General features: G+C 42.0%; 2 protein-coding genes across 8 annotated transcripts in view; one reads left to right on the top strand and one right to left on the bottom strand.

Annotated features, from left to right (window-relative positions):
- Positions 1-470: 470 nt before the first annotated feature.
- Positions 471-16392, bottom strand: LOC139541340 (serine/threonine-protein kinase Kist-like). Of its 3 annotated transcripts, XR_011668333.1 has the most exons (9): positions 16083-16392; positions 13313-13647; positions 12903-13100; positions 11182-11276; positions 10889-10965; positions 8984-9082; positions 7644-7747; positions 6794-6882; positions 6606-6652 (listed from the first exon to the last, which is right to left on the bottom strand). XR_011668333.1 is itself a non-coding variant. In XM_071345895.1 (8 exons), the coding sequence occupies exons 1-8, from the start codon at positions 16390-16392 to the stop codon at positions 6506-6508; spliced, it is 1350 nt and encodes a 449-aa protein (XP_071201996.1). In that variant the 3' UTR covers positions 471-6505. The 3 variants fall into 3 exon arrangements, 2 of the variants coding, with proteins under 2 accessions (XP_071201996.1, XP_071201997.1); XM_071345895.1 differs by lacking the exon at positions 7644-7747 and having other exon boundaries at positions 471-6652; XM_071345896.1 differs by lacking the exons at positions 7644-7747; positions 8984-9082 and having other exon boundaries at positions 471-6652.
- LOC139541338 (UDP-N-acetylhexosamine pyrophosphorylase-like) overlaps positions 16248-23458 on the top strand; it is a 36552-nt gene continuing 29341 nt past the window's right edge. For 2 of the 5 annotated variants that reach the window (XM_071345894.1, XM_071345892.1), the window contains exons 1-2: positions 17973-20310; positions 22952-23285. In XM_071345894.1, the coding sequence (XP_071201995.1) occupies positions 23003-23285 (283 nt within the window). In that variant the 5' untranslated portion in view covers positions 17973-20310; positions 22952-23002. Of the gene's footprint in view, positions 16384-17955; positions 20311-22947; positions 23286-23458 lie in introns of those variants that run through there. The other 3 variants (XM_071345891.1, XM_071345890.1, XM_071345893.1) reach the window with 3 other exon arrangements.

Here is a 23458-nt window from a genome sequence, read left to right as displayed (position 1 = left end):
AGGCCTGGTTAGATTATTAATTTGTGTGTATATGTGTGGTCTGTTCTACCCAGCAGCGAGACAACTGTGGGGATCAATGGGCTCCCGAGTGGCACAGCGGTCTAAGGCACTGCATCTCATTGCTAGAGGCGTCACTACAGACCCTGGTTAGATTCCAGGCTGTATCACAACCGGTCGTGATTGGGAGTCCCATAGGGTGGCGTACAATTGGCCCAGCGTCGCCCGGATTAGGGTTTGGCCGGGGTAGGCCGTCATTGTTTTATTTAACTTGACAAATTCTTATTTACAAAGTGGCAGAAGTAGTAAAAAAAATCTATTAGTGGTAGCAGTATGTTGTAAAGTATAGCTGTGCTGACCCCTAGTGGCAGTACTATGCTATTACATCATGTGTAGTTTTACTCTATATTGATATAGCTGATCCAGACCATAAAAACAGACATATAGGACTAACATATATTGTGGACACATAGTCAAGTAGCTTTCTTTATTTTGAGACAATACGAACATATATAATCACACCCTTACAAATCACAGGGTTCTTTCTGTGGCAATGCATGGACTCTCACACACGCTTGTTCCATCATACATACATACATACATACATACACTTGTTTTATACTCATAATATGTGCCTTCGATAATCCCGATCACACAGATCAGATAGTGTGAGTGATTCACAGTCAAGTCAGTTTTAGTTTTGTTGGAGACAGTTGTTCTTTGTAACAGGGGGGCTGACAGCTGCTCAATGCAGCAGGCTTTCACAAAACCCAAAGGAGACATGTTGCTCAAAAGACAATCATGATAATTTTTGAGTGGGGAAGGGAAATTATTTATTTAACACATTGATATCAGTGCTGTAGTCTTTGGAGACTCCTTCAATATTGCCTAGCAGACAAAACATTGACAATAAAACGCCTCATTTCAATCCTGTCATCTTTGTTTTTTTTATACCATATGGCAACAGGGGATTGGTCTACATCATTGCTGACTTAGATTTTTCTTTCATTTGATCAGTGCTGTAAAGCAGGGTTGATTCAATTCAGTTCAGGAAATCGCCAATTTGTACAATTTCTGACAACAGCAGTTCTGTAACAGCATAACTCCACTAACTAATAAACTTGAATGAAACATAACAATGCCTATCAACAAACTGGGAGGATGCAGGAAGCCTCCCCACATACAAACCTATAAATTAATATACATGTAAATACACACACTAATCTCTAACCTTAACACCCAGCTAAATGTTACTGCAGCAGCTTGGGTCAACACTGGCTTCTAATGAGAGAGAATGAGCATGATGGAGTACAGTGTCAGCTTAGGAGGCATTGCTCATTTTCAGCCTTGACACACCTCCGGCCCACCCCTTCAGTATCCACAGACTAACACCCCCCCCCCACACGCGCACGCACTCGCAAATACTTCTCATTCAATATCCCCCCCACACACACACACATTAACCCAGTGACCTGCCGCCCTCATCAATTGCCTAATAACCCCAATCCTACACCAGGCCTCACCTTGACCACTCATCTCCACACCATTAAAGCCCTGTATATTTAAACACACCATTAAAGCTCTTTATATAAAGCTTCCTTCCTGTGTCGTTCACGTATGGATGGATGAGGACTAGGGCCGTTCTGTCCAGTCGGCAAAATCTGAGAGTCCTAAAGGAGGGGTTTTATGCATATTAACACGGCTCTGTTCCTCTGCTAGACTGGTCTGTCAGGGTAGGCGGTCAAAGGACAGGGATGGAGGTGGTTTATTGGAACAGGAATAGGGCTGACAGGCGCACACACAAACTCTCTGATTGCCCAGGGTGTCTGCAAACAAAGACACTCCTTCCATCTGTTTCTAAATATATTGGGGTTGGCACGGTCAGGAGGCTGCTCAGTGATATTTCTACAACTGCTCAGAGTAACAACAAATCTTTACAAAGAAAGTTATACAATCATTCTGCTTCCTCTCGAGATGGAGTTGGGCAATAAACAGGATCTATTTTATTCAGTAGCTTATAGTACTACACACTGCCTGCAGGGCTAGCTAGGGAGCTCTTTAGTCGTACCAACACAGTCCCGGGATATGAAACACCTAACTAGATGAGTCTGTACCCTAAAGAATACCTCGGCCCAAAGCAGCGTGAAATGCAGAGCCGTAGCTATACACACACGAGAAAACCAAGGTATGGAAGGTAATTTTTTTAAAGAACAAAACGATTAAATAGGAACTAATTTGGCGTCTCAACTTACTGTTGGGAGTTAGAATAGTAGAATACATATGGTACAATTTATAAACTTGGTTGTGCATCAGCAGTTATCCTGTTGTTGCATGCCACTCACTGAGTCACTCAATTAGCCAATGTCAGTGAAAAAAAATGTGATTGGTAAATTATTCTAGTGCCTCTAGCCAGTTAGGCCCTGACCTCCAGGGGGCCCCCATTGATTTTGTTATTCACTCTCACTCAGATATCATAACATGTCATCGCAAAATGCAGGAGATTAGCTTTTAAAATTGCAAAGATGTCTCCCCCCCCCCCCCATGGCAAAATGTGTAGAAATGCTGGAAATTAGCTGTAAAATACTTTTTTGTAAACAGAACTCTGAACGTATTAAATTATAGTTTTTAATCCCGGTGCTGAGTTAATGTGTAGCGGCTAATTGTATAGCTAATAGGCTATTTATTTGTAGATCGACTGAGGTGAATGACCCTACTATGTTTTTGCTGTCCTCCAAATAGTGTTTAAGAGTTTTTAAAGCTGCAATATGTAACTTTTTGGGCAACCTGACCAAATTCACATAGAAATGTGAGTTATAGATATGTAATTCTCATTGAAAGCAAATCTAAGAAGTGGTAGCGCCTCCTGAGTGGCACAGCAGTCTAAGGTGCGGCTTGGCAGGATCGTGTTTTGGAGGACGCATGGCTCTCAACTGTCGCCTCTCGAGTCCATAGGCGAGTTGTAGCAATGGGACAAGACTAACTACCAATTGGAAATTTTAAATAAATACCTGCACATTGCCTAATTTCAGTTTGTGATACAACAAGCAAACTATTAGAATGCTAGCAACCAGGAAATAGTGGCGTGATTTCTACATGTTGTACCTTTAAAATGCATAGAAATGCAGTAAATGAGCTTCAACTTCCTTCATTTCTTGGATGGAGGGGGGTACTCAGACCCTGGCTACAGCCCTGGTGACTTACTAGCAGCAGAGTTCCCTCTCTCTGTTACTGTTGCTCTCTCATGTACAGTATAGGTACCGGTTTTCCCTGATCAGTATTGTGTCCATAGTCAACATCCAGAGGAATCCTGCTCTGCCACCTGCATTCTAATACTAATATTATATTCTCTGCCATTAGAACATATCATATAAGGCCTAGTATATTGCTACCTATGTGCTAATACCTGACATCGCCTTGCCCACAAATCAATTCCAGCTTTATCAGACACTTTGAAGTACTCATATTAGTACTTCTATATAAGAAGACATAGAAAAGAAACTGACACTGCATTCAGATAGCTGACCCAAAGTGTAAACAAAACACAATGGAGCTACCTGAACATTTGTCCATGAAGAAATGCCATCATGCTCAATGGTTGTGGGGATTAGAAAGGAATCATTGAGATCTATTTTGAATAACACACCTAAGGGACAGTGTGCCAAAACATCAACAAATATACTAAATGGGAACATTATAGTGGTAGACTCTAGATTATAAACACAGAGAATGTACTGTAGCTGAGGCAGTGGATGGATCACCTCACATATTGGTGGTACATCACCCAGAGGTCCTAGAGTCAGTACTTCACATAGGCAGGACGTCGTCAACGATGTCTCAATCAGCATCCACACTTGTCGCATGATGCCAGTTGACTGGAAGTGTGAGTTACAAATGGAGTAAATCGCAGTGTATCAACAATAATGTGCTTTAAATAGTAGTTATTTTTGCTCATGTTAATATGGTCTCTTTTTCAAACAACTTTAAAAAGCATCTGGAAAGGTTGGACAGGCAGGACGGAGCTTTGGAAGATCAGCTACTGTAGGTATAGTATAGGAGAGGAAGACAAGGCCTTTCTCCAGCATGACCGCTAAGGGGTGCTGCAGTATTTATATAGATGGGCAGGATACCACTAGCCCCCTGCCTGAAACCATTCTAGTTTCAATGCCAGCCTACTGATTCAGAAGCCCCTGTGCCCCGCATAAGATTCACAGGGTCATTGGACTGAATAAGAGCAGCAGACAAACAAGGGGGAGAGTCAAAAATGCAGAATAAATACTGCCTCTAACATTTCAGTTCAGTGCATGCAACAATTTGTTGTTAATTTCAACATCAACACACGACATAGAATAATTCAAGACTTTTGTAGCCTATAATCTCACCATAGTCACACCTAAACTAGCTGTTCTCACACATTGATTTGTCATGCAGACTATAAAACTCAGACAGACAGAACTGGAATAGTCGGCTACAACACTGACAACTGTAATGCTCTCCAACTGAAATATTCAACTGTGAAAACCCTATTTCATGGGTTCTGAGCGGACAGTAGGCTTGTTGCTATGTACTGTACAGAGCTAGGGAATGACCCATCCCTTTCATAACGTATCGAAAACTTAACTTCCATTCACATCAGCCCAACCAATCAGGAGTAAACATAGTATATGTGGCAATTTGGACAAAATTGAATAACACTATATATGGTGGAAATTACAAAAAAAGTATATATATTTTTTTATGTACCATAGAAAAGTGCCACAGTTGAATGGTTGGACTTTAGTCTCAGAATGTGATTCTACTGATGTTTGAGTGGTACCTTTGGAATTCAAGTCTCAAAACAAACAACATCTCATAGAAAAATATGTCATAGGAAGGTAACTTTGGATAAGATGAAATTGTGGCTCAGCCTTCAACAAGAGACCCAAGATCAATCAGTAGGAACGGTTTCAATTACTTAAAGATAGCATATTCAAGTAGTTGAGTATGAAAAAAAACATGGGCCCTACTCAAGCTAAACAGCCTGCTGGGTTTATGAGAAACCCATAGGGCACTTGGTACTGTACACTTTGTGCTCTATAAAAAGGTAGGTGGACATAAAGTAATTCTCTTGTTCGGGGTTTGACATCAGCACAGTGTGGAGTGGGACAGTATGGATTTATCCATCTACTGAGAGTCAAGCCATCTCCCTCTGATAAACATATGACCAATCTGGATCAATGTTAAAAGCAGACTCCAGCAGTATACATCCCAATAGGAGGACATGGAAAATTGTGAAAGGACAGATTTGTATAATCCATACTGTAGCTACATACAGTAATTAAAGCTACAGGGCATATTAGGTTAACTCTGGCCCTAGAGGCTGCAGAAAGCAGAGTGGTGATTTGATATACAGTTGAAGTTGGAAGTTTACATACACCTTAGCCAAATACATTTAAACTCAGTTTTTCACAATTCCTGACATTTAATCCTTGTAAAAATTCCTTGTTTTAGGTCAGTTAGGATCACCACTTTATTTTAAGAATGTGAAATATCAGAATAATAGTAAAGAGAATGATTTATTTCAGCTTTTATTTCATCACATTCCCAGTGGGTCAGAGGACATTTCTCCAAAAAGTACGATCTTTGTCCCCATGTGCAGTTGCAAACTGTAGTCTGGCTTTTTTATGGCGGTTTTAGAGCAGTGCCTTCTTCCTTGCTGAGCGGCCTTTCAGGTTATGTCGATATAGGACTCGTTTTACTGTGGATATAGATACTTTTGTACCGGTTTCCTCCAGCATCTTCACAAGGTCCTTTGCTGTTGTTCTGGGATTGACTTGCACTTTTCGCACCAAAGTACATTCATCTCTAGGAGACAGAACGCATCTCCTTCCTGAGCGGTATGGCGGCTGCGTTGTCCCATGGTGTTTATACTTGAATACTATTGTTTGTAAAAATGAACGCGGTATCTTCAGGCATTTGGGAATTGCTCCCAAGGATGAACCAGACTTGTGGAGGTCTACAATTCTTTATCTGAGGTCTTGGCTGATTTCTTTAGATTTTCCCATGATGTCAAGCAGAGGCACTGAGTTTGATGGTAGGCCTTGAAATACATCCACAGGTACACCTCCAATTGACTCAAATTATGTCAATTAGCCAATCAGAAGCTTCTAAAGCCATGACATTTTCTGGAATTTTCCAAGCTGTTTAAAAGGCACAGTCAACTTAGTGCATGTAAACTTCTGACCCAATGGAATTGTGATACAGTGAATTATAAGTGAAATAATCTCTGTAAACAATTGTTGGAAAAATTACTTGTGTCATGCACAAAGTAGATGTCCTAACCAACTTGCCAAAACTATAGTTAGTTAACAAGAAATTTGTGGAGTGGTTGAAAAACTAGTTTTAATGACTCCAACCTAAGTGTATGTAAACTTCCAACTTCAACTGTAAGTATACACATCATGATAGAGACGGACTGAATGGGGCTTAGGCCTGTGCTCTTCAACTAACGGTGTGTGTGTGTTCACTGTGTTCACTGCACGGTCTGGTACAAGTAGCCTCTCTTGTAAGCACTCAGGGGGTAGAATGTGGCAACGACAAACTTCCTGTCAAAGGTCCGTCCCGTCAGCAGTCTCTGGGCCTCTTTGGAGTCGCCTGCGTTAGCATATTCTACAAACACCTGGGGGAAACACACACACAGATTAAGACAAGCCGAGACAGTAAAAATGCAGGTCTACAATATGTACAAATCTCAAATTTGTATGGAAGTATTTAAATGACAACAATAGACCACTGGTTATGGGGCTAGTGTGTGTCTTACCTGTCCTTTGCCTGGGTTCTCCTTGGGAATGAGAAGAGAGACCACAGAGCCGTACTTCTGGCACTCCTCCTTCATGTCCTCCAAGATGTCTGACAACACAACAGCATCATTTTGATCAGTGTAAATCGAAATAGTCACATTTTCAGGGGCATTTTTGCCACAAAAAAATTGTGTCATTTCCATATATATTTTTTTCACAATGTAGCATCTGATCATATGTTTTAAAAGGATACTGCACGATTCTGGCAATTAATATATTTTTCTATTTACCCAGAGGCAGATAAAAATGTTTTTGCTCACAGTATGAAGGAAGTTAGATGTACAGTGCCTTCAGAAAGTATTCACACCAGTTGACTTTTTCCAAATGTTGCTGTGTGACAGCCTCTATTTAAAATGTATTCCATTTTGATTTTGTCTCTGGCCTACACATAATGTCAAAGTGGAATGATATTGTTAGACATTTTTCAAAAGTCATTCAAAATGAAAAGCTGAAATAACCCTTTGAGCATGGTGAAATTATTAATTACACTTTAGATGGTGTATCAATACCCACAGTCACTACAAAGATACAGGTGTCCTTCCTAACTCTGTTGTCGGAGAGGAAGTAAACCGCTCAGGGATTTCACGAGGACAATGGTGACTTTAAAACAGTTAGAGGGTCTTTAATGGCTGTAATAGGAGAACACTGAGGATGGTTCAACAACATTGTAGTTACTCCACAACACTAACCTAAATTACAGAGTGAAAAGGCTAGACAGCCATTTTCAAGTTTTGCCATAGATCTTCAAGGTGATTTACATTCAAACTGTAATTAGGCCACTCAGGAACATTCAAGGTCGTCTTGCCTTACCTTTGAAGAGCTTCTTCTGTTGGCACTCCAAAAGGTCCCAGTTACATTACAAATGGTCCTGTCCCGAAAATGCATCCTTTATGCAATTTTGCACTAAAGTGAAACTGCAAAGAAAAATGGCAAAGAAATTAACTTTATTTCCTGAATACAAAGTGTTATGTTTGGGACAAATCCAACATAACACGTCACGGAGTACCACTCATGTTTTCAAGCATGGAGGTGGCTGCAACATGTTATGGGTATGCTCGTCATTGGCAATGGAGTTTTTTTTAGGATAAAAAGAAACGGAATAGAGTTAAGCACAGGCAGAATCCTAGAGGAAAACCTGGTTCAGTCTGCTTTCCACCAGACACGGGCAGACAAATGTACCTTTCAGCAGGACAATAACCTAAAACACAAGGCCATATTTAAACGAGTTGCTTACCAAGACGACCTTGAATGTTCCTGAGTGGCCCAATTACAGTTTGAACATAAATCACCTTGAAGATCTATGGCAAAACTTGAAAATGGCTGTCTAGCAATGATCAACAACCAACTTGACAGAGCTTGAAGAATAAAATAACTGCAAATATTGTACAATCCAGGTGTGCAAAGCTCTTAGAGACTTACAACTGTAATTGTTGCCAAAGGTGATTCTAACATGCATTGACTCAGGGATATGAATACTTATGTAAATTAGATATTTATGCATTTAATTTTAAATAAATTAGCCAACATTTCTAAAAACATGTTTTCACTTTGTCTTAATGGGGTATTGTATGTAGATGGGTGAGAGAAAAAAATCTATTTCATAAATTTTGAATTTAGGCTGTAACGCAACAAAATGTGTAATAAGTCAAGGGGTATGAATACTTTCTGTAGGCAGTGTAGTTTTGCAAGCCAATGCTAACTAGTGTTAGCTGACTGGAAGTCTACCGGTACACTTGCAAAACTACCTCTAACTTCCTTCATACTGCATGCAGAGACAAACATTTTATCCACAAGTTAACCTGACTCTGGGTAAGTAGAAAAATGTCTTAATTGACAGCATATTGCAGTGTCCCTTTAAAAGCTAGAGTCAGCGACACATGAAGTGGACAGCAGAATTGTGCAGACTTCCGCAACTAAGGGCGCAGACAAACTTCTCAGCTGTTTTGGTCCCACATGTACAGATACTTTGTTACATAGTCTTGCTGCTGCTCGTGGCAACGTCATATCGCTGAGTCTATATATAGCCTCATCATATGGTTTAGTTCACCGATGACTCGTGGCACTGACTTGTGGTTCCACGAGCCCCAGTGTATTTCCATCGCCGATCTTCAAAATTACCAACTGTAGGAGAAATTAGGGCTGTGCCCTACCTTCATACTCCTCCTCATTGTGTAGGTGGCTGTCGTCAATCAGGTTGAGCAGGCGCAGAACAGGAGAGGGCAGCAGAACCAAGTCTTCTATGTGAGGAGCTGTCACACATTTCCTCAATCAATAGGTTTAAGAAGCCTTCTCTGTGGTTTATACAGCTCCACCCAACCTCTCTACTATGATTATAATATTTTTTGTTTTCAGTGAAAACTCTATATGCATATCATAAAGAGGTAGATTACAAGCATAGAGGGAAAAAGAGGGTTGGGAACAGGTGCAGAGAGAGATAAGATTATGCTATAATGCAAGCTATCATATGAGCTGGCTGAGAATGAGGTACAGTGCCTATCATAAGTATCCACCCCCCTTGGATTTCTTCATATTTTATTGGGTTACAAAGTGGGATTAAAATTAATTTGTACTTTTTTGTCAATGATCCACACAAAAAACGAATACATGTCAAAGTCAAAGCCAGGTCGCAGTTGCAAATGAGAACTTGTTCTCAACTAGCCTACCTGGTTAAATAAAGGTGAAATAAAAAAAATTAAACGTGGAAGAAAAATGTTTGTATTTTTATGAAAAACAAAACGATAATATACCTTGATTATATAAGTGTTCACTGCCCTGAGTAAATACATGTTAGAAACACCTTTGGTGGCAGCGATTACAGCTGTGAGTCTTCTTGGGTAAAAATTATTCAAGCCTCTGTCAAGGTTTAGGGGATCATGGCTAGACAGCAAAGTCTTGCCATAGATTGTCAAGCAGACTTAAGTCAAAACTGTAACTTGGCCACTTAGGAAACTTCACTGACTTCTTGGTAACAACTCCATTGTTGATTTGGTCTTATGGTGTATGTAGGTTATTGTCCTGCTGAAAGGTGAAGTCATCTCCCAGTGTATGGTGAATGTAGACTTAAGCAAGTTTTCCTCTAGGATTTCACCTGTGCTTAGCTCCATCCCGTTTATTTTTATCCTGAAAATCTCCCCAGTCTTTTCCAATGTCAAGCATACCCATACCATGATGCAGCCAGCACCATTCTTGAAGATATGGAGGCAGTTACTCAGTGATGTGTTGCATTTTCCCCAATATTACAGCTTTGCATTTAAACCAAAATGTATATTCCTTTGTGTTTTTTTTAACAGTATTACTTTAGTGCCTGGTTGTATACAGGATGCAAATTTATTTTATTCCGTATATTTGTATTCTTTGCACTCTGTCATTGAGGTCATTACAATGTTGTTGATCCATCCTCAGTTCTCCCTTCACTGCCATTGAACTCTGTAGCGGTTTTAAAATCACCAATGGCCTCATGGTGACATCCCTAAGCAGTTTCCTTGTTGTCCTGCTGCTCAGTTCAGAAGGACAACTGTATCTTTGACGTGTCTGGGTGGTTTAAGACATCATCAACAGCATAATTATTAACTTGCCCATGCTTAAAGAGATATTCAATGTCTGATTTGTTTTTGTTAGCCAGCTACTAATCACTGCCCTTCTTTATGAGACTTTCGAAAAGCTCCCGGGTCTTTGTTAATGAATATGTGCTTTAAATGCAATACTTGACTGAGGGACCTTACAAATGTTGTATGTATGGGGACAGAGGAAGGGATAGTAATTCAAAAATTCTGTCAACCGCTATTATTTCATTTATGTGATTTGTTAAGCCAAATTTTACTCCTGAACTAATTTACGCTTGCCTAAACAAATGGGGTGAATACTTCTGAAACGACTATATTTTTATTAAGTTTGTATTAATTTGTAAGCATTTTTAGATTTTTTTTCTCACTTTGACATTATGGAGTATTCTGTGTAGATCAATGACAAAGAAAAACAATTAAATCCATTTCAATTCCAGTTTATAATGCAACAAAATGTCTGCTGTGGACTTTGTATTGGTGTTTCTGACTTACCAAAGGGAATACTGAAGAAAGGGCTAAGCAGGGCCGTCTCGGCTGTGCCTCTGTGCTTGGGGTCATAGTGAAGCATGCTGCAGGTGCACACAAACATTACAAAAATTAATGTCAACGTTAGGAACCCCTCTCTCAGGAAAATCATCACATGCATTTCAATAAGTTTACAATTTTGAAAATGACAACTTATGTTTAAGGGAGCGCAGAGTCAATTTGCTACAATGGATCAAATGTCTGCATTTATGCACAAACTAAAACTAAATGCATATGGATGAATGAATGAATGTTGTTACCTCTTGATCAGGTCTCTGAGGTGATAGACAGGGATAGCAGGACACACCACACTGTTACTGGCAAAGATATGGTCGACTATCGCTGCACTGTTGTCCTGCAGCAGCAAAGAACAGTAGGCAACATAACAGCAGGTTGGACAACACTCCCAAATCTGTCTAATAAATGTATATTACCTAAATGTCTTATCTGTGTACAGTGCATTCAGAAAGATCAGACCCCTTCACTTTTTCCACATTTTGTTACCTTACAGCCTTATTCTAAAATGGATTAAATAATGTTCCTCGTCAATCTACACACAATAACCCATAATGACGAAGCAAAAACAGGTTTAGACATATTACTTTGAGACTTGAAATTGAGCTCAGGTGCATCCTGTTTCCATTGATCATCCTTGAGCTGTTTCTACAACTTGGAGTCCACCTGTGGTAAATTCAATTGATTGGACATGATATGGAAACGCTCACACCAGTCTATATAAGGCCCCACAGTTGACAGTGCATGTCAGAACAAAAACCGAGCCATGAGGCTGAAGGAATTGTCCGTAAAGCTCAAACAGAATAGTGTTGAGGCACAAATTAGGGGAAGGGTACCAAAAAATGTCTAAAGCATTGAAGGTCCCCAACAACAGTGGCCTCCATCATTCTTAAATGGAAGTTTGGAACCACCAGGACTCTTCCTAGAGCTGGCCGCCCAGCCAAACTGAGCAATCGGGGGAGAAGGGCCTTGGTCAGGGAGGTGGCCAAGAACCCGATAGTCACCCTGACAGAGCTCCAGAGTTCCTCTGTGGAGATGGGAGAACCTTCCAGAATGACAAACATCTCCGCAGCACTCCACCTATCAGGCTTTAATGGTAGAGTGGTCAGATGGAAGCCACTCGTCAGTAAAAGGCACATACCAAATCTACGGTGAAGCATGAGTGGCAGCATCATCCTGTGGGGGTGTTTTTCAAGGGCTGGGAGACTAGTCAGGATTGAGAGAAAGATGAACGGAGCAAAGTAGAGAGATCCTTGATGAAAGCGCTCTGGAGCAGGTTCAGGACCTCAGACTGGGGCGAAAGATCACCTTCTAACAGGACAACGACCCTAAGCACACAGCCAAGACAACACAGGAGTGGCTTTGGGACAAGTCTCTAAATGTCTTTGCGTGGCCCAGCCAGAGCCCGGACTTGAACCCGATTGAACATCTCTGGAGAGACCTGAAAATAGCTGTGCATTGAAGCTCCCCATCCAACCTGACAGAGCTTGAGAGATCTGCAGAGAAGAATGGGAGAAACTCCCCAAATACAGGTGTGCCAAGCTTATAGAGTCATACCCAAGACTCGAGGCAGTAATCGCTGCCAAAGGGTCTGAATACTAATGTAAATGTGATATTTCAGTTTTTATTTTTAATAAATGTGCCTGTTTTTGCTTTGTCATTATGGGTTATTGTTTGTAGATTGATGGGGTGAAAAAACTATATAAATCAATTTTAGAATAAGGCTGTAATGTAACAAAATGTGGAAAAAGTGAAGAGGTCTGAATACTTTTTGAAAGCACTGTATGTGAAGAACATATTGATCTATTAGCTACAGGTGGATCAGAGTCCACTGCATTGTATATGACAATGTGGTAAAGAACAGTCATTTAAACAGGTGTGTTTGTGCTGGGGTGGAACAAAAGCCTGCACAGTCAGTATAGTGGCAATACAGGCCCAGAGTCGGAGAGCCGTGCTGTGGACGTACCTTCCACTCGGGTAACCTGACAGTGTCTTTGAGTTTGATGCCGGAGTGCATCTCCAGCAGGATGATACCCAGGCTCCAGAGGTCCACAGTGGCCGAGCAGCCAGAGTTACCCTCCGCCTCGAGCCCCGCCTGGGCCAGCGAGTTCTGAAGCTCAGCCTCCGGGGCACGGTACCCATCCGTCTGGATGTACTTCACATCCTTGGAACACACAAGGAAAGAACGGACACTATTATACGGGCAGAAAACCACACACACCAAAGTTTAGCCCGGTCCATATAATTGTTTCCTAGTTGTATGTCAACTAATTTTATGCATAACTGATCAATGTCCAAAGATGCTAAAACCAACTTGAAAACCCTCCCTTAGAGGTATGCAGCCCACACCAACCCCTGTTCTCAACTCCACTTCACCTGGTTACCCTCCTTGAAGCTGAGTCCAAAGTCGATGAGTTTGAAGCACTCGTCGTCTGCGCTCCAGAGCACATTGCGGGGCTTGAGATCTGCGTGGACGTAGCCCTCTCGGTGGAGGAAGGCCAGGGCCTCCAGGATGTCTCTTGCGCAGTGCTGCACCAGCCACATGGAGTGGCCCTGCTGCTGGGCACCACCACTCTGGAGGCTGCCCACCTGGCCCTGGGTACTGGCCCTAACCAGCAGCTCAGACACACTGACATCCAGCAGCTCTAGCAGCAGGCAGCGTGTGGCCACACCCACATGGCTGTGGTTGGTGAACACCCCATACAGCGTTACTATGGAGACATACAAGAATGAACAGTCAGCATAAGCACAGATTTGATTGGGTGGTGAAGTTGGGGGCTCTGTTTGAATACTCCAAAAATGCATCCCTCCCTTGAGGTTACACTGATGTGATCTGTAAAGCAAGGTTATCACTCTGTTATAAAAACATGGAAGTCTTGTCTGAGTATTCACATATCATGAATGTAAAGTAAGTGTATGGCGATATCGATTTAATAATCAAAACCATATTCTTTTAAAGCCCACTCCGGCAACAATTCCAAAGTCCACTTGTAAACGTGGTGATAATCAATAAATATAGAGAACATTGAATTGTTTTATATAGGGGCAAAGTAAACTCTCCAATATCTTATCTTTCATTTAATTGTTGTAGAACAAGGTTGGGTTATTAGTAGAGAACCACCGATAATCTGTTGAGCCGATATATCGGGTCGATATTGGCTTTTTGTAGTCTGTCGGCCCTTCGCTGATAGTCACTCTACATCGGGGGGGGGGGGCAAAGTACGGACCGCATCTGGCCCACCGGGCACTTCAGTCCAGCCCGCGAGACAAAAAAAAGAAAAATGTGGTATCCAATTGATAGTTACAGTCTTGTCCCATCGCTGCAACTTCCGTACAGAGGTCGAGAGCCGTGCGTCCTCCGAAACACAAACCAGCCAAGCCGCACTGCTTCTTGACAATGCCCGCTTAACCCGTAAGCCAGCCTCACCAATGTGTCAGAGGAAACAACGTACACCTGGTGACCGTGTCAGCGTGCATTCGCCCGGCCCACCACAGGGGTCGCTAGAGCACGATCGGTCAAGGAAATCTCGGCCTGCCAAACCCTCTCCTAACCCGGACGACGTAAGATTGTGCGCCGCCTCATGGGTCTCCCAGTCACAGCCAGCTGTGACAAAGCCAGCTGTGACACAGCCTGGGATCGACCCCGGATCTGTAGGGACGCCTCAACCTTAGACTGCTGCGCCAGCCAGAAGGCCCTGCAAATTGATTTTAACAAACAATAGGTCCCCCAAAAAATGCAGCCCGCTGTTGAATTTCAAAATCCCGATGAACATGCAACATGTTCCGCAAGGAGCCATCTGACTTGTGGTGACAGTCGGATTAAATGGATTGTCGTAATAGGGAAAGGAGGAATCTTCCTGCATGTTTATGAAACGGTGTAGATCAGCGGGTGTGTGCGCACGCTCTAAATTCTCAAACTATGAGCAGGTTTGAGTCATTCAGGCAGAACGTGCATCGTTGTTTCATCTTTTTTCCTACCCTCGCTCTCCTTGTTAGATATTATGCACATTATGACTTGGTAGCTAATGTCATCGCCATTGAGCTAGTTCTCATAGTGGCCATAAACCTCACCAAGAGACATGAGCGATGTGGAGATGTGAAAGGGAGCGGAGTTACAGCCTCGCTCTATCAAGTCATAGCAGTAGGATCAACCCACCCATTTCTTGACAGATAGCTGAACTAGCCAATTGAGTCGTTTCGAATTTCATCCTGGCAGCTGAAAAATAAATACTTTTCCCGATCACAGAAAATTACAACAACAAAAATACTCGTTTCATAAGAATCCGTGATCACAAGTCATCATGTTGGACCCATTTGCATTGAGTCTACGTTCTTTTATGTTCTCAAACTAACATCTGTGCCTATATGATGTCCTTCCATACAGGCATGACATTCTGGAGTGATGCTTCCTTGCAAATGTTGTGGCTCAGTAGGCTAATATAAGTCCCAAATGGAAGGCAAACATAGTTTGTCATCTGTAGCACCAGACTCCACTGATCAGCCAAAACAAGCGCAATAACTCAATGCATGCACATACTCCTATTGAATATGTATTCCCCTGTATTGTGAGTATGCCTATACCATCTTAATTTACCCACTTTATCAAGAGATTTACCATTCAAATTAAATTATTACCTTTATGTTGTTATGTTGGTAAAAACAAATGTATTGTTTGGTTTTAAAATCTATGCATTATGCATACTGAATATCAGCCTAAAATATCAGCTTCCTTGACCCCCAAGAATTGATATTGGCCCTAAAAAAAATCCATATAGGTCGTTCTCTAGTTATTACGATGCGTCAGTCAGGGTCATCATCGTCAGGTGTTGGTTTGACGTGGCTGAGAAGGGCTTTACGACATGCCAATGAAGGCTTTAAAAACCAGCGTTGCCAGAAAAACAGCTTACTATGACAGATCAGAGACAATATTGAGATTTGTGACTTGGTTGTAATGACTGACAGGCAATCAGCTTGATAAAAACACAGATTTCAAGTATGAGGCTAAACCCTTTAAAATACGACTCATAATTTGATTCTCAGATTACCTCATCAATGACCAGGTTCACTAGAAGACGAGCTCTGTAATTCCAGAGATTGTGCACAGTAACATTACAACCATATTACAATACAATAAAAAGGTCCGTACCGATGTTTTTGTGTCCTTGGATGTCTTCCAGCACGGACCTCTCCTTGTGGTACCCGTAATCTCCGCCCTGAGCGTCCGCCAGGAACTCCTTAACGGCGGCCGTACTCGTCCTTCCCGAGCTCACCCGGTATACCGAGGCCGAGACGCCTTGCCCGAGTCGGGCCTGGACGTTCCAAATTTCTCCAAATATTTCAAACAACACCGGCTTCATGGCCTGATCAACGGTTCCGGGAGATCCTGCCATCAATACTGCGCTGCTATCTGGACGGGGTATCTTCCCACTTGGATCTGATGAACTACAGTGAGCCATTGAGATGAGTGAATCAAGGCAAATTAGCTAGCTAGTTAAGTTTTAGACAGTTGTATGCAGCTGCGGGAACATAGCAATCGACCAGCGAGACACCCCGATAAAAATATCGCACGTTTCGACACTAGCCAGCACTGTAAACGTGTCTACTCTCCATTTCTCGAACATTGAACTCAATAAATCAGTTGCGGGTTTCAACTTTAGCTACCAATAGCTGACATGTTAGCTACTTCGCATGTGCTAGCTAATTTAGTTAACTCAAACAGTAATTTAACATGCATGCACACGGTCACCAGATTAACGACCTAAATGCAAGCATTTATTCCGAACACGTTGGTTAATCCAAGTCATTTGCAAAAGCAAAAATGTCTCCCTTCTTGATTTGTATAATGGTATATTTTGTCATTGTTTAGCCGGCCATCTTCCCGGAAGCAGCAGCCGTCATTAAATGGTTAGTGCTATTGGGATTCTTGGGACGTCCCTACCCCCTAACCTTGAGCTCATTTGAGTAGTAACGCGAAAGCAACCGACTGTAGACAAAAGTCGAAGAGTGAAGTCGGACACTGATGTGGTTTTCCAACAGCAAGGCTCAGTGCAACATGGCGGTGTTGACATTGTTTATACAAGTTTGTCTTTGTAATGTAAAAATAAACATGTCTCCAACCCCCATATCACACACTCCCAAACGAAATATACACTCAGCGTACAAAACATTAGGAACACCAGCTCTTTAACGACAGACTGACCAGGTGAAAGTTATGATCCTTATTGATGTCACCTGTTAAATCCACTTCAATCCGTGTAGGTGAAGGGGAGGATATAGTTTAAAGAATAATTTTTAAGCCTTGAGATAATTGAGGCATGGATTGTGCATGTATGCCATTCAGGTGTTGAATGGGCAAGCCAAAATATTTAAGAGTCTTTGAATGGAGTATGGTAGTAGGTGCCAGGCACACCTGTTTGAGTGTATCAAGAACTGCAATGCTGTTGGTGTTTTCATGCTCAACAGTTTCCCACGTATCAAGAACAGTTGACCACCCAAAGGACATCCAGCCAACTTGACACAACTGTTGTAAGCATTGGAATCAACATGGGCCAGCAACCCTGTGGAATGCTTTCAACACCTTGTAGAGTCCATGGCCTGACAAACTGAGGCTGTTCAGAGGGCAAAAGTTGGTGCAACTCAATATTAGGAAGTTATTCCTAATGTTTCGTACACTCAGCGTATGTGTGTACATTGTACTATCAATTGGTGAGAGAGAGCCTCATACCATATTCAATTGTACATATCCACTGTTACATGAATTGCGGCAAAGTTGATTCCTGTTTCAGTCAGGTCTTCCTTCACATTCGCGTGAGTCAAACAAAAACTCCCTAATGATTGGTTGACAATGGAGCCTCCCATAATGCAGGTAGTGGCTGCAGCTTGTAACTGCAGACATGTACAGTCAACTAAATTACCTTTGATCACATGTTTTTTGAAAGTTCATGCAGTTCTCTTGTAGGCGTTACATGAAGAATATGAACTCTGGTCTCCTATAAAAGCAACCAACATCTTAGACGTGGCCTGGCCCACCGTACCTCTTTACCCGTCCAAATGAAATATAGAATTTATTGGACCAAGACACGCGCCGACAGAACGACGCACCCGAGCGAGTGAAACAGCGCCCCTCTGATGCTGTCTGGATAAAGGGAGTATGGCATGTCATGCTTTTTCTGGCCAGACCGCATGAAATTGTTGTATGTTGTGTCAATATTGGTATGCAACTGTGGAAAAGTTTGTTTGCCTTTGGAAAGCCTAGCTTCGGGGCTAGTTAGGGACTGTCAATAAATTACACAATATAAATGAGACAATATTTTCATTTTGCACACCTTTTATTTTTCTAATTTAATGCTTTCAATATTTGTATTAATTTATACAATTTAAAGTTGGTTTGAAATTTTTAAGTCATTGAAATGTGGAGCTATTTAAATTTTAACATATTTTCTAATTTACCAATGGTTCCTGACTAGCCCCATAGGGATATTCAAAGTCAACCCAAATTTACCATGGACATTATGATTGGGTCGCATGCAGCTGCATTGAACGGATTATGGTCACCTTCCCCTGCTCAGACGCTGCATGCATCAACCAATGGTTGTTTCCACATCATCGACTGTGTCACTATCTAACAGGTTGCTATAACATATGTGCCTAGCTGATACATAAAATACCTATCCAGGCATTGTAAGATCTAACAGGCGTCAGCCACACCTGGGCAGAGGAACACGCCCGATTACTTGTGTGCTGCAAGCTGTGGGAAGGTTTGAAACAAACTCAACCTTCATTTACGTTGGTCGTGTTCCCCTGCTCAGACGTTGCATATACAGGTTGGTTGTTTAGCAATAAAACCGACGCATGCGCAACTATGGGGCAAAACAGACTGGGTTGGCTTAGATTGTTGACAACATGTGAACTATATTTAGTCTTCAATGTTTATTGAAAACATAAATACATTTGCACAATGAGCACTTGTCTCAAATGCATCATTATAGTTGTTGGTTAGCTAGCTAGCCATATTACCATAGATGTGACATCAGTCAAACACCTCAAAGCAAGACATAGTATCAAGAACAAGATAAAACTAAACGAGCCACCTCCGATTTCCATCATGGTAGCTTTTGTCATTGTTGATAGCGATCTGGCCATCCAGGATCACAGTAACGCGGAGACTTCTGCCCCATTGAAGTGCGTGCATCGTCTTTGTGACGTTGTCAGCTAAACGTCTATTGGTGCTTTCGAGACAAATTAAATAAAATGTTATTGGTCGCATACACATATTTAGTGTATGCGCATATTTAGCAGATGTTATTGCGGGTGTAGCGGGTGTAGCGAAATGCTTGTGTTCCTAGCTCCAACAGTGCAGTAATATCTAAAAATACACAACAAGACACACTAATCTAGAAAGTAAAATGATAGAATTAAGAAATGTAGAAACAACTGAAATTCAGGTAGGAAAGTCAGAGTTCTCGAAAGATGTCACATTTTTGACTTGGAATTCCGAGTTGGATGACTGTTCAATTCGATTTTCCAGTTGTTTTCCAGTTGTCTTGAACGCTTTGAAGTCAGAGATTTTAGAGTTTCGAGTTCCCCGTTGTTTTGAACGTGGAATATTCACATCGACTGACAAATTGCTATAACATATGATGTGCTTAGCTGATACTTAAAATACCTTTCCAGGCGTTGTAAGATCTGACAGGCGTCAGCAACACCTGGGCAAAGGAATTCGCCAATTGTAACGCTGTCATGACCAGAAGTCTCACAAAACTCAGTTTTGGACAAGACTGACTTTATGACCAAAATTATCCTATTTACACTTTGTGGTCAATTTTGACAGTATAATAAATGTTTCTGACTCATATCGATGCACATAGGGTGTTTTCGAAATAAGAAGTTGGTTTTAACTTTTAAATGTGAACTTCAACCGGGTATCAGAGTTGTTACGTCCCAAGGATCTCATTTAGACTTCTCCGTAATTAAAGTCAAACGTCACGTTTCTACTTCTTCTCGTACCTGATTGGATGGATAGTTGTTATCCCCTACAGATATGGGATCAGTCTACAGTTAAACAATTACATATAATTATAACGACGGCAATTTTTCTCGTTGGATGGTCTCATAACTATTTTACTACCATAGTCTGTTCATGGTTCATCTTTATGGTTAATCTAATCTTTCTGATCTTTCTGAGTTTGCTGACTTTTTCTTCAATACTGTAAAGGCAAAATGTAAGTGAGCTGCAGGGCGTTCCCATTCGACTCGAGTGCCACGTCAAAGCGATGTAGGAGGTGTACTCGAGGGGGCGGGGGCACGGTGGCCAATACAAGAATCTGCTGTTAGACGCTGTCCGGCCAAATTGATTCTTAGACACAGCGTTGAAGGTAAGCTTATATGAACTCAAATTTCTACTATCTTAGCTACATTTACATCGAATAATCTAGTTAGCCCAAAAAATATATAAACCAGGTTTGTAGAATACGAGGTTTCAATTATCATCATTCTTACTACATAGCTTACTGTTTAGGACCACAAATGGTATGATGATGATGGTCATCATTTAGTTAGGTTGCAGGTTGCTAGCTAATATCCGTTTTTATTAGTTAACATAACCGAGGAATTATGGCTCTATATGATAGTGTTAAATGTGTAGTATTACAATAGTTAGCTAACGTAGAAATATCCTGCCTGGAAATAGATTTGGTGCATCAAAGAGGGACTTCTGTATCTATTGCATTTTAGAACACTTCCTATCTCTTGGATTGTCTGACAGGGGAAATGTTCTGTTTAGTGTCAACATAAGTAAACACCACTTGGTGTCCCGAGGATATGGTTCTGGCCTGCTTATTGCAGTAGACTAGGCTTCAAGATAAAGCACATTTACGCCAGTATTGGGGTGGCAAATTGACTGCTCAGTTTCTGTTGATGTAAATCAAAGGGAAAATGGTCAGATGGGCATGTAGTCTAGTTTGTAACAAGTCCCCTACTGGACTGTCCTCATATATATGTACCTAATGAAGTCACCTAGCTAATGATTTGCTTGAAGAAACATGGCAGGCACACCCGTGTCATTATGGTACCACAGAGATCAATGATATACAGTGGGGAGAACAAGTATTTGATACACTGCCGATTTTGCAGGTTTTCCTACTTACAAAGCATGTAGAGGTCTGTAATTTTTATCATAGGTACACTTCAACTGTGAGAGACGGAATCTAAAACAAAAATCCAGAAAATCACATTGTATGATTTTTAAGTAATTAATTTGCATTTTATTGCATGACATAAGTATTTGATCACCTACCAACCAGTAAGAATTCCGGCTCTCACAGACCTGTTAGTTTTTCTTTAAGAAGCCCTCCTGTTCTCCACTCATTACCTGTATTAACTGCACCTGTTTGAACTCGTTACCTGTATAAAAGACACCTGTCCACACACTCAATCAAACAGACTCCAACCTCTCCACAATGGCCAAGACCAGAGAGCTGTGTAAGGACATCAGGGATAAATTGTAGACCTGTACAAGGCTGGGATGGGCTACAGGACAATAGCCAAGCAGCTTGGTGAGAAGGCAACAACTGTTGGCACAATTATTAGAAAATGGAAGAAGTTCAAGATGACGGTCAATCACCCTCGGTCTGGGGCTCCATGCAAGATATCACCTCGTGAGGCATCAATGATCATGAGGAATGTGAGGGATCAGCCCAGAACTACACGGAAGGACCTGGTCAATGACCTGAAGAGAGCTGGGACCACAGTCTCAAAGAAAACCATTAGTAACACACTACGCCGTCATGGATTAAAATCCTGCAGCGCACGCAAGGTCCCCCTGCTCAAGCCAGCGCATGTCCAGGCCCGTCTGAAGTTTGCCAATGACCATCTGGATGATCCAGAGGAGGAATGGGAGAAGGTCATGTGGTCTGATGAGACAAAAATAGAGCTTTTTGCTCTAAACTCCACTCGCCGTGTTTGGAGGAATAGAAGGATGAGTACAACCCCAAGAACACCATCCCAACCGTGAAGCATGGAGGTGGAAACATCATTCTTTGGGGATGCTTTTCTGCAAAGGGGACAGGACGACTGCACCGTATTGAGGGGAGGATGGATGGGGCCATGTATCGCGAGATCTTGACCAACAACCTCCTTCCCTCAGTAAGAGCATTGAAGATGGGTCGTGGCTGGGTCTTCCAGCATGACAACGACCCGAAACACACAGCCAGGGCAACTAAGGAGTGGCTCCGTAAGAAGCATCTCAAGGTCCTGGAGTGGCCTAGCCAGTCTCCAGACCTGAACCCAATAGAAAATCTTTGGAGGGAGCCGAAAGTCCGTATTGCCCAGCGACAGCCCCGAAACCTGAAGGATCTGGAGAAGGTCTGTATGGAGGAGTGGGCCAAAATCCCTGCTGCAGTGTGTGCAAACCTGGTCAAGAACTACAGGAAACGTATGATCTCTGTAATTGCAAACTAAGGTTTCTGTACCAAATATTCAGTTCTGCTTTTCTGATGTATCAAATACTTATGTCATGCAATAAAATGCAAATTAATTACTTAAAAATCATACAATGCGATTTTCTGGATTTTTGTTTTAGATTCCTTCTCTCACAGTTGAAGTGTACCTATGATAAAAATTACAGACCTCTACATGCTTTGTAAGTAGGAAAACCTGCAAAATTGTCAGTGTATCAAATACTTGTTCTCCCCACTGTACGTGTTGCTCATCTGTATGACTAAAATTCAGATAATACATTGTACAATCTTTGTAGTCATAAATATGGCCATTGTTGAACCAGAGAGCTACCAACATCTATGTTTCTATTTAGAACAAGTGTATTGAAATGACGCTGTACAAGTGTTTTTATATCTGATGTGACTCTGAACCTCACAATACGTTTCCATTGTATTGGGTGTGGTAGTTGTCAGAGGAGTTGTGCCCAGTAATTTGGTCAACCATCATGACTGTGTAGGCTAGTTACATATTCCTGACACTCACAACACTTTCCTATTCTGTTCTGGGTGTGGTAGGTAGATTCCCTAGAGGATATTATTTTAGCCCTAACCCAGCAGTGTGATCATTGTCATGGAGAGCACCAGAAGCAGACTGGCCCAGAGGCTAGCTGAAGCCGGCCAGTCTCACCTTGTGCAGTTCTGGGACGAGCTGACCCCCGAGCAGCAAGCTGAGATGACCTCTGACCTAGAAGCTATGGACTTCCAGGAGATCAACAAGTTCTTCCGCAGCGCCATGGAGGTGTCGCGCAGCAGCAAGCAGGAGAAGATGGACGCCCGCATGGAGCCGGTGCCCAGGGAGGTGTTGGGCAGCGTGACCAGGGACAGAGACTGCATCAAGGACTGGGAAGAGAAGGGTGAGTTGGCTGGTACAGGGGTTCTCTTTTTTTTGGGGGGGGGGGTTGTTGGGACAAGACCAGGATCAAGTACTGTATGTCAAATACATGAAAACTCCAATCTTGATTTAGCTTGGAGTTGACACTTTTGTGACTCAGTCATAATGATGCATTGCTTCAGCAAAGCCTGAAGC

This window comes from Salvelinus alpinus, chromosome 16 (assembly GCF_045679555.1).
Source record: "Salvelinus alpinus chromosome 16, SLU_Salpinus.1, whole genome shotgun sequence".
In the NCBI taxonomy this organism is placed as follows: Eukaryota; Metazoa; Chordata; class Actinopteri; order Salmoniformes; family Salmonidae; genus Salvelinus; species Salvelinus alpinus.
The sequence above is the reverse complement of the archived record's forward strand: the minus strand, read 5'-3'. Positions and strand labels throughout refer to the sequence as shown.